The 15,771-nt window shown below is 40.9% G+C and overlaps 1 protein-coding gene across 6 annotated transcripts in view; it reads right to left on the bottom strand.

Annotated features, from left to right (window-relative positions):
• Nucleotides 1-306: 306 nt before the first annotated feature.
• LRRK2 (leucine rich repeat kinase 2) overlaps nt 307-15,771 on the bottom strand; it is a 167,171-nt gene continuing 151,706 nt past the window's right edge. For 5 of the 6 annotated variants that reach the window (XM_073652174.1, XM_073652175.1, XM_073652172.1 and 2 more), the window contains 4 exons: nt 14,461-14,666; nt 13,902-13,961; nt 3,321-3,469; nt 307-623 (listed from right to left, as the gene is read on the bottom strand). In XM_073652174.1, coding sequence (XP_073508275.1) covers nt 3,348-3,469; nt 13,902-13,961; nt 14,461-14,666 — 388 coding nt within the window. In that variant the 3' untranslated portion in view covers nt 307-623; nt 3,321-3,347. The remainder of the gene's footprint in view (nt 624-3,320; nt 3,470-13,901; nt 13,962-14,460; nt 14,667-15,771) is intronic. The other variant, XM_073652173.1, reaches the window with a different exon arrangement.

The raw sequence follows: 15,771 nt of genomic DNA, 5'->3' as shown, positions 1-15,771 counted from the left end.
TATTAAAAGTTATGTTTTATTACTCACGTTTTGCTAATATACTGTTTATATATAGTTTGTAGGCTGGATTCTCGACATGACTTGGGGCCTGTTTTTCGCCTTTCCCTATATTCTGAGCTTTATACGATGCTCTAAGATTAGGTGGAAAAACTTTGGTGACAGATTCCATTCAAGTTGTACATTAGAAAATCAATTTACAAAAGCAAATAAAATATAAAAAAATAAATCATAAAACAGGGACACAAAAGTTCATTCACTTCTATTATATATAGTTTATTCCCAGACAAAAATAAATGTTTCACAAAATAAAATATATTTTTTATTCTCATTCAGAAAATGTACTAAAACTGCAGACTTAAATATATAAAAAATCTAAAGAATATATCAGAAGTATATACTGATATTTACATACATATTGTACATGCACAAAATAAGACAAATCAAAAATAAATGTGTATCTAAATCAATATGAAGATGGATTCATTAGGAATAGACACTGAAGTATAATATACATGATTTTTTTCTGTGTCCTCATACAATAGCTCTCCAGGAGCAGTAAGGGGTAGGATGCAGTCATGTCAAGGCTTTCATCAAAGGCAAAATGTTGATGGATGATTCTACTGCTAAAAGAGAAAACATTTAGCTATAACTGATGATCATACAACTATAAATGAAGATGTTATTTTGGTCATAAATAACTTTTTTACTAGAAATCGAACAAGTGCGTAATCCTTCAGTAGTGCCAATTCCATTGGATGGTATAAGCTAAACGGGTTGTTTGGTGAAAACAAGTTATTACCCATCTAGGACTCACACCGATTGGCAGAACATAGAATTGTTTCCCCCCCTCCCCGACAGGGAACTTTTATCCCCATTAAATTGGAGCGGCAGTGCGCATGCCCGACCACAGCTCCATTCGCTCTTTATGGTGCTGCCGTAAAAAAATCAAACACTGCTATCGGCAATCCCATAGGGAACACAAGTAGCTGCAGTCGAGCATGTGATCTCCTGTTCTATCCATTCTAACTAGCTAAAAGTTCCCCATTCTGTCAGTGTCCCCCCCACAATCAATAAGTTCTGTAGATGGGTTGTCTGGTGGGAACAAATTATCACCTATGTAACCCATTCCCAACGATTACGATTTTGCATTTTAATTTTTTTCATTCCAGTAGCTATAACTTTTTAATTTTTTTCATCCACGTAGCTGTATGAGGGCTAGTTTTTACCGGACAAGATGTAGTTTAAAATGACACCATTCATTGTATAATTTATTGCACAGGAAAAATGAGGAAAAAAATCCAACTGTGGTGAAATTGCACAAAAATTACAACTGCGCAACATTTTTTTGTTTCTACTGAATTTATGGATTACAGTGACACAAAAAAAAAAAAAAAAAACAATACAAGTTTAAAGTGTTGAAAAAAAATTCTGAAATTCATAAAAAAACAAAACCAAGCAAACTGCAAGACCCCCTAACATTTCACATTAGCATTAATGGAGGCTTCCTTTTTGCTTATGTTTATCATCATAGGGTAGCACACTGGCTCAGTGGTTAGCACTGCAGTCTTGCAGTGCTGGGGTCCTGGGTTCAAATCCCACCAAGGACAACATCTGCAAGGAGTTTGTATGTTCTCCCCGTGTTTGCGTGGATTTCCTTCGGGTTCTCTGGTTTCCTCCCACACTCCAAAGACATACTGATAAGGAATCTAGATGGTGAGCCCCAATGGGGACAGCGCCAATAATGTCTGTAAAGCGCTGTGAAATTAATGGCGCTATATAAGTGAGTAAAATAAATAGCATTTTGAGGTAGTTACTATGTTTTGATCACTTCTTATTGCATTTATTGCGGTGTTGCCGAGACCAAAAATACACACAAATTTAAAGTTTTGATAAATCAGATGGATGCAGCAATACCAAATATGTTTAAAAATAAAGAAATATATATTATTTTACAATGAGGGAAAAGGGGATGACTAGAGCTTTTTATATTCATGTAACTGTTGTAGGTACATAGAGATTAAAATAGTGACTGTTCATTTAAGGGGAAAAGGATTTGAGATGATTCAGTTATCTTACACCCTTTACAGACTTTAACCCCTTCAACTCCCATCTTGTTTTCACCTTCCTTACCAAGCCAAATTTTACAATTCTGACCAGTGTCACTTTATGTAGAAACAACTTTGGAACACTTCAACATATCGAACGTGTTTTTTTATGCTGTTCTGCGTGTGGTAAAATTGATAAGGCAGCTTTATTTTTTGGGTCAGTACGATTACAGTGATACCACATTTATACATTTTTTTTAAGATTTTGGCGCTTTTACACAATAAAAACTATTTTTTAGAAATAAGAATTGCTTTTGCATCGCTATATTCGAAGAGCTATAACTTTTTTATTTCTAAGCTTGATAGAGCCATATGGCAGCTTGTTTTTTGTGGGAGAAGATGATGTTTCAGTGATACCATTTGTATTTTCAGTCTACTTTTTGTGGAATAAACTCTTTTTTGCTTTTTTTATTTTATTTTATATTTTTTACGGTGTTCACTGACGGGGTTGATTAGTGTGACAGTTGTATAGTTCGGGTCGTTAAGCAAGAAGAGATAGCAAATAGGCGTACTTTATTTGTTTTTACATAAATATATGTATTTATTGGTATAATATTTTTTTAATTTTAATTTTGTGATTCTTTAAAAAATATTTTTACAATTTTGTAAAAGTTTTTTTTTTATTATTATACTTTTTTATTTAGTCCCTCTATTTGGAATTTAACTTTCATTACTTTGATCGCTGGTATAATGCATTGCAATGCATTATACCTGTCAGTACTACACCGACAGAAGCCAGGCATGGTCTAACAGGATTGCCGTATCTGGCTGCCCCGGAGGTCGTCATGACGACTTTGCGCTGCCATGGCAGCAATCGGGCCCTCGTGATGACGTCGCGGGTGTGCCGATCGGAAAGGAGAGGAAACCCCTTCCCTCTCCCAGCCTCCTAAATGTTGTGATCGATATTGATTGCAGCATTTTGGGGGTTAAATTGCCCGGGGCGGTGTTGGCACCGCTGCTGGCAGTGACAGCTGGGTCTCAGCTATTTCTTATGCTGAGCTCTCGGCGTCGATTGCGCGGGCACAGCGTCTGGGCCTGCACGATCGCTATGACGCAAGTTTATGTCATAGGCTGTGAACGGGTTAATGTCAGTTCTGCACAACTCTGCTACCAGATTCATAAAATACTGAATCCCAAACCACTGTAAGTAGTCAAAGGTTATATGCATATAAGGAATATGGACTGCTGAGTGACATATACAGCACTATGACTTACCACTGTTTTCTATGACTTGGCAGTGTATCAGTCTAGTGATAATCCTCTTGATTTCTCTGCCAGGTCCTGTCTTATTTCATTATGCTTCTTAAGGTTTTGGACCTCATGAGGAAGGTTCATATCCCACACAGAAAGAAATGACTGTATTTCTGAAATACCAGAAAACATGGTAAAAGTCTAGATGTTAAACAGTAATTAGAGGAATAACAGAAAGCATACACTGCGCACAATTATTGGGCAATTTGTATTTTTCATGATTCATTTTTTTCCGGAACAACTACACTGCTGTCGGTCAATCCATAAGTTTAATTAACCTAAAACCTGAATATTTTAGAAAGCAAAAGTGAGGTTTCATCTTTCTTAGGAAAATATCTATGTGTGCATATTATTGGGTAACTATTAGTGTGCAGAATTATTATGCAACTTAACCCCTTAAGCCCCGAGGGTGGTTTGCACGTTAATGACCAGGCCAATTTTTACAATTCTGACCACTGTCACTTTATGAGGTAATTACTCTGGAACGCTTCAACGTATTCCCCTGATTCTGAGACTGTTTTTTCGTGACATATTGTACTTCATGATTGTGGTAAAATTTCTTCGATATCACTTGCGTTTATTTGTGAAAAAAATGGAAATTTGGCGAAAATTTTGAAAATTTTGCAATTTTCAAAATTTGAATTTTTATGCCCTTAAATCAGAGAGATATGTCACACAAAAGAGTTAATAAATAACATTTCCCACATGTCTACTTTACATCAGCACAATTTTGGAACCAAAATTTTTTTTTTGTTAGGGAGCTATAAGGGTTAAAAGTTGACAAGCGATTTCTCATTTTTCCAACAAAATTTACAAAACCATTTTTTTTAGGGACCACATCACATTTGAAGTCACTTTGAGAGGTCTTTATGACAGAAAATACCCAAAAGTGACACCATTCTAAAAACTGCACCCCTCAAGGTGCTCAAAACCACATTCAAGAACTTTATTAACCCTTCAGGTGCTTCACAGGAATTTTTTGAATGTGTAAGAAAAAAATGAACATTTAACTTTTTTCACAAAAATGTTACTTTAGACCCAATTTTTTTTATTTTCACAGGGGTAACAAGAAAAAATGGACCACAAAATTTGTTGTGCAATTTCCCCTGGGCACGCAGATACCCAATATTTGGGGAAAAAACACTGTTTGGGCGCACGGCAGGGCTCGGAAGGGAAGGAGCGCCATTTGACTTTTTGATTGTAAAATTTGCTTGAATAATTAGCGGACGCCATGTTGCATTTGGAGAGCCCCTGTGTGCCCAAACATTGGAGCTCCCCCACAAGTGACCCCATTTTGGAAACTAGACCCCCCAAGGCACCTATCTAGATGCATAGTGAGCACTTGGAACCCCCAGGTGCTTCACAAATTGATTCGTAAAAATGAAAAGTGAAAAAAACAAACACTTTTTAATTTTTATAAATCAATTTGTGAAGCACCTGGGGGTTCCAAGTGCTCACTATGCATCTAGATAGGTGCCTTGGGGGGTCTAGTTTCCAAAATGGGGTCACTTGTGGGGGAGCTCCAATGTTTGGGCACACAGGGACTCTCCAAATGCAACATGGTATCCGCTAACAAATTGAATGGAAAATCGGCTCAAATTGTTAGCGGACACCATGCTGCGTTTGGAGAGCCCCTGTGTGCCCAAACATTGGAGCTCCCCCACAAGTGACCCCATTTTGGAAACTAGAGCCCCCAAGGCACCTATCTAGATGCATAGTGAGCACTTGGAACCCCCAGGTGCTTCACAAATTGATTCGTAAAAATGAAAAGTGAAAAAAACAAACACTTTTTAATTTTTAGAAATCAATTTGTGAAGCACCTGGGGGTTCCAAGTGCTCACTATGCATCTAGATAAGTGCCTTGGGGGGTCTAGTTTCCAAAATGGGGTCACTTGTGGGGGAGCTCCAATGTTTGGGCACACAGGGACTCTCCAAATGCAACATGATATCCGCTAACAAATTGTTGGCTCACATTGTTAAAATGTGAGCGTCAAAATATAAAAAGTTACATACAGCTCTGATTGTTCAGTTTTGATGGAGATCGTATCTTCCCGTATGTACACAAGCCTCAGCACTACCATTTTGAAGTGTGTGAGGAGCTTTGCAGAGAGGGGCGAGACCGTGACAGAGCGCAGCTGACAGTCATCATAAGTTACAACACACAAGTTGCATAAATTATGACAAACTTACATCAGTGACTTCGAACAATTCTGTTGTAATTTACGTCACTTTTGTGTTGTAAATTCTGAGGACTGTTGGCTGCGCTCTGTCACGCTCCTCCCCTAAAAGCTCCGCCCACTTTTCAAAATGCCGGTGGTGCTGAGACTTGTGTACAGACGGGAAAACTGAAACAATCAGCACTTATATGTGATTTTTTTTTATATTACAAAAAGTGCTAAGAAAAATGCAAGTTTTGTGAATCAGAAAAAAACAGAATTTTGCAGAACTGTTGGTCCTACAGAAATACATAAAAAACTTATGTAAAAAAAATGAATGCATAATTTTTTTATGTTTTCTCCATTAACAATTTGAACAACACTCCCTCAAAAAACATTAAAAAGACACAAAATCATTACATTTATAAAGCAGGTTCAATATATGACTTAATTTTTATTCCAGAAAAAAACCTCCTGGGATCTCATTACTTCCTGCGCCCGACTCCTCACTGCAGTGACTCCATTCTAGCCAGTCCTGTAATGAGGTGACTAGAATGGAGTCTGGTCTGGTCAGTGCTGAGCCGTCTACATTGGAGCGGCTCCTGTGAGGACATCGCTCCAGCACCTCCGGTCACTTCAGCACTGACATGTCTGGAGTGGAAGCTTTGGTGAGATCCTCACTACAGCCGCTCTATTCTCATCACCTCACTGGTGAGACTTCTAGGGTGGAGCTGCTGGAAGGGGCTTCACAGGAGCCTCCCATCTAGACACAACCGTGACAGAAGGTGCCGGGATGCAGAGGTCCGGAATGAAGTGACTATTAGCTGAGGAAACAGTGTTTGAAGCCTCACATTAGTAGAACACCACCAGACTGTTGATCACTGCTCGCCACCACCGTGTTCAGAGCACAGCAGGGTAATCATCACACTGCTGTGCTCTGATCACTGACTCAGCTCTGCTATATCAGTGTAAATCTCTGCAGGAGCCTTATACTGAGATAACAGACCATGTATCTAATGCCCATCACATTACACCACTGCTCCCATAAAAGTGTACAGAGCGAGGTCACATATTACACCACTGCTCCCATAGAAATGGACAGAGCGAGGTCACATATTACACCACTGCTCCTATAGAAGTGGACAGAGCAGAGCGGAGTCGCACATTACACCACTGCTTCCATAGAAATGGACAGAGCAGGGTCACACATTACACCACTGCTCCCATAGAAATGGACAGAGCAGGGTCACACATTACACCACTGCTACCATAGAAATGGACAGAGCAGGGTCACACATTACACCACTGCTCCCATAGAAATGGACAGAGCAGGGTCACACATTACACCACTGCTCCCATAGAAATGGACAGAGCAGTGTCACACATTACACCACTGCTCCCATAGAAATGGACAGAGCAGGGTCACACATTACACCACTGCTCCCATAGAAATGGACAGAGCAGGGTCACACATTACACCACTGCTCCCATAGAAATGGACAGAGCAGGGTCACACATTACACCACTGCTCCCATAGAAATGGACAGAACAGGGTCACACATTACACCACTGCTCCCATAGAAATGGACAGAACAGGGTCACACATTACACCACTGCTCCCATAGAAATGGACAGAGCAGTGTCACACATTACACCACTGCTCCCATAGAAATGGACAGAGAAGGGTCACACATTACACCACTGCTACCATAGAAATGGACAGAGCAGGGTCACACATTACACCACTGCTCCCATAGAAATGGACAGAGCAGGGTCACACATTACACCACTGCTCCCATAGAAATGGACAGAACAGGGTCACACATTACACCACTGCTCCCATAGAAATGGACAGAGCAGGGTCACACATTACACCACTGCTCCCATAGAAATGGACAGAGCGAGGTCACATATTACACCACTGCTCCCATAGAAATGGACAGAGCAGAGTCACACATTACACCACTGCTCCCATAGAAGTGGACGGAGCGGGGTTATATCTTACATACATTAGATACTGCGTATCTAATTCAATCCTGTGTGATTACTCCGCTGAGCTTAATATTTAATCCCATCATGTGATAAACTACACTTAGTCCTGTGTCTAATCTCAGCGTGTGTTACTCTACACAAATCTAATTGCGCACGTGATACACTCCACGTATATAACCCCAGCTTATGATACAGCGAGCTGCCGAAAGGCCTCGGTGACACTGTCTACTTATCAGTATCACTGGCAGTCACAAACAAAAGGGCTCCGCGCTGTGATCCTAAACTTCATCCTTTCTTATCCTGTTGCAAACATCCAGAAGGGGAGGAGAGAGGTGATATCAGACATGTGAGCAGATCCAGTCCACATTTACTGCAGTACTAATGTGAGCTAGTTGTACACTAGGTTTTCATGGCAAATTTCAGCAACTGCTCCCCCTAATGTTTAAAAGAGGAAATATCAAACTTTTTTAAACTATTTTTTAATATTTTACCTCATTAAAAACAAATAATATAGATTTTTTTTAAATTAAAACATTAATACTTTACATTTTTTCAATTGTTGGAAAAATGTTTTTTTTTTCATGGCCCCTTCCCTTTAAACTGGCGTGAAAATGACGAAAGTTGCAACATTCTTTGCAAACTTATGTTGCACGAAAATTGCATGACTTTTCAAAGAGTTTCATAACATTTTATCAGCATAAAAACTTTGATGAATCGGCTTCTCTGTCTATGTGCAGAAACACATCACACCACCACAATGTACTATATGTGTCTGGAAAATGTTTTAGGAAAAGTTCTTGGAAATAGTCTCTTCAGAGAGGAAGAGGACTAGAACTCTAGTGCTACCTATAGGAAGTAGCAATCCTAAAAGTCAACATTGACCCTTTAACGAGCCTTGTCACATGACTTAGGATAATAGCCAAAACCAAAATCTCAATTTGCAGACACTGTTTTGGGGTACTGCCCCTCGTCAGTGCAAAGTGTGAGATCTGGTTTGGCTGGGTGAGAGGCGATTGACTGGTATCCAAGGAGTAACAATTCTCCTTGCGGAGACTGACATGTTAAGCACGTCAAAGTGAGGAGACTTTTAAGCTGCAATGCTCTTCTGGGAAATATGCAAATTGTCTCTTCAGAGAGGAAGAGAACTAGAACTCTAGTGCCACCTATAGGAAGTAGCAAAGAATCATTTCAGAACTTTTTCCACCTCTAAGCTATGCTCACATCGCATTTTACAATCACATCAGTGCCGCCGTCAGGGCTTATGTCTGAAGCCCTGGAAAATGAGATTCAAGTATATACGTTGACGGGGTCATTGACTGTAATGATGCAGATGGGGTCACTGTATGCTCTTATTTGAGGTGGGCTCAAAGATTTGGTTGACTTCTGGCCCATTAATGCAAAATTATTTAAAGGAGCCTACGCGTATAAAGTGTTGAGCGGGATTTTGACAAAGTTAATTTTCTTTGTTAAAAAAAAAAACCCATTAATAAACTTTAAAATACTGTAAGGAAGTGATGGTTCCTCAAATGCATAGATCCATTTACATTGTAAAGTCTGCTTTTTACCCCATGTATAGGAATAGGTCTGATCTACAACAACTGCCAGACACGAACCATGGACAAGAGTGGCGTGGTTTATAAAGAAAAAAAGGAAAAAAAAAACTGACCCCTCTGTCAGATTCAGAACCACCTTTAGGAGGTGTTGTTGATTATAATGTCTATAACAAAGTATTATCATGAACCAAAAGGCTTTTTAAAGGTAAAACCAATAAAACGCATCTTAAATGTATTTTTGATTCTAAACAATAAAAGGGAGTACCGTATTTTTTGGACTATAGGACACACCTAGGTTTTAGAGAAGGAAAATAGAAAAAAAAATTTAAGCAAAAAATGTGTTCACAATGCATTTTTAACCCGTTTACAACCCAAGGTGGTTTGCACGTTAATGACCAAGCCAATTTTTACAATTCTGACCACTGTCACTTTATGAGGTAATTACTCTGGAACGCTTCAACGGATCCCCCTGATTCTGAGACTGTTTTTCGTGACATATTGTACTTCATGATAATGGTAAAATTTCTTCGATATCACTTGCGTTTATTTGTGAAAAAAACGGAAATTTGGCCAAAATTTTGAAAATTTTGCAATTTTCAAAATTTGAATTTTTATGCCCTTAAATCAGAGATATGTCACACAAAATAGTTAATAAATAACATTTCCCACATGTCTACTTTACATCAGAACAATTTTGGAACCCAAATTTTTTTTATTGGGGAGCTATAAGGGTTAAAAGTTGACCAGCGATTTCTCATTTTTCCAACAAAATTTACAAAACCATTTTTTTAGGGACCACATCACATTTGAAGTCACTTTGAGGGGTCTTTATGACAGAAAATACCCAAAAGTGACACCATTCTAAAAACTGCACCCCTCAAGGTGCTCAATACCACATTCAAGAACTTTATTAACTCTTCAGGTGCTTCACAGGAATTTTTGGAATGTGGAAGAAAAAAAATTAACATTTAACTTTTTTCACAAAAATGTTACTTTAGACCCAATTTTTTTTATTTTTGCAGGGGTTAAAGGAAAAAATGGACCCCAAAATTTGTTGTGCAATTTCTCCTGAGTAAGCAGATACCCCATGTGTGGGGGAAAACCACTGTTTGGGTGCACGGCAGGGTTTGGAAGGGAAGGAGTGCCATTTGACTTTTTGATTATAAAATTTGCTTGAATAATTAGCGGATGTGCCCCTGATGTGCCTAAACAGTGGAAACCCCCCACAAGTGACACCATTTTGGAAACTAGACCCCGCAGGGAACTTATCTAGAAATGTGGTGAGCACCTTGAACCCCCCAAGTCCTTTACAGAAGTTTATAACATGGAGCCGTGAAAATAAAAAAAATAAAAAAACTTTTTCCACAAAAATGATGTTTTAGCCCCAATTTTTTATTTTCACAAGGGTAAGAGGAGAAAATGGACCCCAAAAACTTTTGTGCAATTTCTCCTGAGTACGCCAATACCCCATATGTGGGGAAAATACAGTGTTTGGGCGCACGGCAGAGTTCAGAAGGGAAGGAGCACTGTGTGACTTTTGGAACGCAAAATCGTCTGGAATCGAGAGCGGATGCCATGTCGTGTTTGGAGAGCCCCTGATGTGCCTAAATAGTTGAAACCCCCCACAAGTGACCCCATTTTGGAAACTACACCCCTCAAGGATTTAATCAAGGGGTATAGTGAACATTTTTAACCCAGAGGTACGACACCGAATTTGATGACATTAGGTCATCATATTGAATAAGTTGTCATTAGTCTTGAGCGCAAGTGCTCACTACTTGAGTTTGCATCGGGTACTCAGGTATGCACCATGTATCACGGGTGCTCAAGTGAAATGCTCGAGTCCCCGCCCGCATGTTTCACGGTTATTAGACACCCCCAAAAAACCATGCGGGGATCGCTCGTGCATGGCAGGCAATCCCCGCAAGGTTTTTTTGGCCGCGAAGCATATGGGGCGGAGACTCGAGCACCCGCGATGCTCAATGCATACCCGAGCACCCGATGCAAACTCAAGTAGCGAGCACTTGCGTTCAGCACTAGTTGCCATATCGTCATTTTTTTTTTTTTTTTTTTTTTTACTTTTGAAAAAAAAACAACAACTCTAACCCCAACCCTAACATTAGCACAACCCTAACCCCAGCCCTAGCGTTTATTTTTTACGCCATTCCTAGTGCGGTATAAGTGATTAGACGACCTTATTCTTTGGGTCAGTGAAACTACAGAGATACCAGAATCATATCGGGTTTTTATGATTGACAGCTGTCACACACTAAAAGACACATATTTTGTAAAATCTAGTTTTTGCATCACCATATTTTGAGAGCTATAATTTTTCCATATTTTGGCCAAAAGAGTCATGTGACGGCTTGTTTTTTGCGGGATGAGTTGACGTTTTTATAGGTGCCATTTTCAGGCACGTGACATTTATTGATCACTTTCTATTACAGCTTTTGGGAGGCAGAATAAACAAAAAACAACAATTCAGGATTTTTTTTTTTTTTATTCTACTCCGCGTGTGGTAAAATTGATAAGGTAGCTTTATTCTTCGGGTCAGTACGTCTACAGCGGTACCACATTTATATAGTTTTTCTATGTTTTGGCGCTTTTACACAATAAAAGCTATTTTATAGAAAAAATTTTTTTTTTGCATCGCTTTATTCTGAGAGCTATAACTGTTTGATTTTTCGGATGATACAGCTGTATGGCGGCTTGTTTTTTGCAGGACAAGATGACGTTTTCAGCGGTACCATTTTTATTTATATTCGTCTTTTTGATAGCGTGTTATTCCATTTTTTGTTTGGCGGTATGATGATAAAGCATTGTTTTTTGCTTCGTTTTTTATTTTTATTTTTTACCGTGTTCACTGAAGGGGTTAACTAGTGGGACAGTTTTATAGGTCAGGTTATTACGGACTCGGCGATACCAAATATGTGTACTTTTATTGTTTGTTTGTTTTTTTCATAATAATATTTATTGATGGGTACATTATATTTTTATTTTTGGTGGATTATTTTTATTATTATTATTATTTATTTGTTTAAATATTTTTACAATATTTTTTTAATTTTTTTTTTCACTTTCTGAGAGTTTTTTTACTTTTTTACTTTGTCCCACTCTGGAACTTTCACTTTTTTTTATTCTGATCGCCTGCATAGCATAGGGATGGAGCACCATCCCTGTGCCATGCAGGCAGTCAGCGCTGCACAGTGAGAAGATTGTTTGGTCATGCACTGCGCATGACCAAACAATCTTCCTGCTGTCTGGTGACCCGGATGTTGTCATGATGACATCGGGTAGTCACGGCAACACCCGGGAAGCCGCGGCAGACAGCGCTGGAGGCCGGAAGAGGAGGCGAGTATTGCGATCACCTCCCCTTAGCCACAGCAATGCTGCGATCGCAGCATTGCGGGGGGTTAATGTGCCGGGAGCGGAGCGGGACGGCTCCCTGCACATAGTACCGGGTGTCAGCTGTGACAATCAGCTGATCCCCGGCGGCGATCGCACCCGCACATCCTGTGTGCGCGCACAGACGCGTATTAGTACGTCATGGGCTTTAAAGGGGTTAAGGGGGAGGGGGTCTTCTACTGACACTGGTATAGGGGTAATGTCCCCCAATTCTGACAATATCCCCCATCCTGGTATATGTCCCCCCCCCTTCCTTTTATTTGTGGCCCCCATCCCCATCCTGGAATGCCTGGCATCCCTCCATCCTGGTATGCATGACACCCCTCATCCCTATCCAGGTATGCATGACACCCCTCATCCTTATCCTGGTATGCATGACACCCCTCATCCTTATCCTGGTATGCATGGTACCCCTCATCCCTATCCTGGTATGCATGGCACCCCTCATCCCTATCCTGGTATGCATGGCACCCCTCATCCCTATCCTGGTATGCATGGCACCCCTCATCCCTATCCTGGTATGCATGGCACCCCTCATCCCTATCCTGGTATGCATGGCACCCCTCATCCCCAATCCTGGTATGCATGGCACCCCTCATCCTTATCCTGGTATGCATGGTACCCCTCATCCCTATCCTGGTATGTATGGCACCCCTCATCCCTATCCTGGTATGCATGGCACCCCTCATCCCTATCCTGGTATGCATGGCACCCCTCATCCCCATCATGCTGCACATAAAAAAAAATAAACACTCCTACTCGCCTTTCTTCTCTCCTCCAGCACTGCGTCCTGTGTGCCTGCACTGATCTCTCCATGTGAGTCGCGCATGACGTCACTACTATGCACGGCTCACAAGGCGAGATCAGCTGCCGGAAGTCACTGCTCCCCACGCTGGGACTGTGTGCGCAGGGAGCAGTGACTTCATGCTCCTTCATAGCCGGCACACAGTGTATCAGCAGCGCGGCTCCTGCTGCTGCCGGGCGATCGCGTGTGCCCGCTATTAAATGGCATGAATATTCACCCCTCCCCACACCCATGGGCGTGGAGAGAGGTTGAATATTCATGCCCTTTAACAGCGGGCACAGGCGATTCCAGCAGCAGCAGGAGCCGCGCTGCGGCTACACTGTGTGCCGCTATTAAGGAGCATGAATATTCAGTGCTCCCCCTGAGCAGTGAATATTCATTTTCTTTAGCAGCGGGGACAGTGTAGGTTGCAGCAGGCGGCTGCTGCCTCCTGTGCCCCGCTCCTCCCACACAGCATATATTATATATATATATACATACACACACACATACATATATACACACATACACATACACACCCCCTCCCTCCCAACATTAGGACTCTAAGACGCACCCCCCATTTTCATCCAAAATTTTGGACGAAAAAAGTGCGTCTTATAGTCTGAAAAATACGGTAAATGTTTCAGACACTTACCATTATGTCGTGAGCCACGGCATCCTAATACAAGAACAACATTCTTTACATTTCCCTTGTCTAGGAATAAAAACAAATAAAAAATGTAAAAGATAGACATATGATAGCACGTTCCATTCCATACTAACAATATCTATGAAAAGCTAAAAGATTAAAAATCAGATCTGTAGTATTTCCAGTAAATTTGCAATGTTCACACAGCAGCTTGAAAAATTCTATGTTCCAACAATTATTAGTTTTGGGGAAGAGGTCAGATGCTGTAAACCAGTGTTCCCCAACTCCGGTCCTCAAGAGCCACCAACAGATTATGTTTTCAGGATATTTTTAGTACGGCCCAGGTGATAATTGCATTACATGGACAGGCAGTAATTCCATCACCTGGGCCGTACTAAGGTAATCCTGAAAACATAATCTGTTGGTGGCTCTTGAGGACCGAAGTTGGGGAACACTGGTTTACAGCATCTGACCTCTTCCCCAAAACTGATAATTGCTGGAAACAATGGTGTAAACTATAAAAAAGGCAACTAAACTGAAGCATTCTTCTCTCATATACATCTACCTAGTTGAGACGGAACCATGCAGCGAATAGAGTCACAGAAACTAGAGATGATTCTTATTGGTCGTCGAGTCGATATGTCAATAAGCAGGATATGTCCTCCACCTGTTCCAACCCAAAGAGCGGTATTTTTCTGTAAAAACATTGCTTTGACTCGAGCGGTATAAGCATCTTCTTTATTTAATTTTCTCTGCTTTGCAATTTCTTCTCTAAAACGTAGACAAAAAAATGTTGTCAAAAGTGCATTCTTGTATACAAGGAGGACCTCTCCCATCTCCTGTTTCCATAAGAAATATACATGAAATTCCCACAAAACAACAATTCTAGAAAATATTTCCTTACAACTCTATATTGTGCAGCTATTCACGTAAAGTAATTATTCCCCTCTACTCCTCTTTGGTCAGACGTCATCTGGAATACTGTGTCCAGTTCTGGGCACCACATCTTAAAAAAAGACATTAAGAAACTGGAGAAAGTTCAGAGAAGAGCAACCAGAATGGTGACCGGTCTACAAACAATGTCCTATGAGGAACGGATAGAGGATTTGGGAATGTTTAGATTGCAAAAGAGAAGACTAAGAGGAGACTTAGGCTATGTGCCCACGATGCAGAAATGAAGCAGAAAATTTCTGCAGCATTTCTGCATCTCCCTGGCAGAAAAAACGCATGCAGATTGTGCATGCGTTTTTCCTGCAGAATACATGCGGATCCACATGCAGATTGACAAGCGCTTTCCAGGCGATAGCAACCGGCATGGATTTATACAGTGTGAACCGTAAAAATTAAAACAAATAAAGCTATACTCACCCCCGAGGCCCTGGTGTGTGCAGCAACGCTCGTTCCCGGCTGCCGGCATATCGCGAGACAGAGCGGTGAAGGGCCTGCGGTCACAAGACTGTGACGTCACCGCAGGTCCTCAAGCGATGCCGGCATTCAGAGAAAAGCCGCCGGACAGGTGAGCATAAACTTTATTTGTTATTTTATTCTTTTTTTACAGGTACAATGGTACCCAGGTCTGGATGAGAGTCTCCTCTCCTCCAGAACTGGGTACCATCCGCACATAGAGACGCATAGAAGCCGCTTGTACAAATGTACAGTCGCGGTTTCTATGCGTCTCAATGCAAGTCAATGGCGGGAGTTCCGCTGCGCTTCCGCAAAATTAAATGACATGCTGCGGATTTTTGTACGCAGCATAAACGCTGCATAAACGCTGCGGAAAAATCCGCAGCATGTGCATAGAACATGCGGAATCCCGCAGCATAAACGCTTGAAAAACGCTACGTGGGCACCCAGCCTTAATAGCTGGCTACAACTA

This window comes from Phyllobates terribilis, unplaced genomic scaffold (genome assembly GCF_046119375.1).
Source record: "Phyllobates terribilis strain yellow unplaced genomic scaffold, ASM4611937v1 Scaffold_11__3_contigs__length_659146591, whole genome shotgun sequence".
In the NCBI taxonomy this organism is placed as follows: Eukaryota; Metazoa; Chordata; class Amphibia; order Anura; family Dendrobatidae; genus Phyllobates; species Phyllobates terribilis.
Note: the sequence above shows the minus strand (reverse complement) of the source record. Positions and strands in the feature narration are given on the sequence as shown.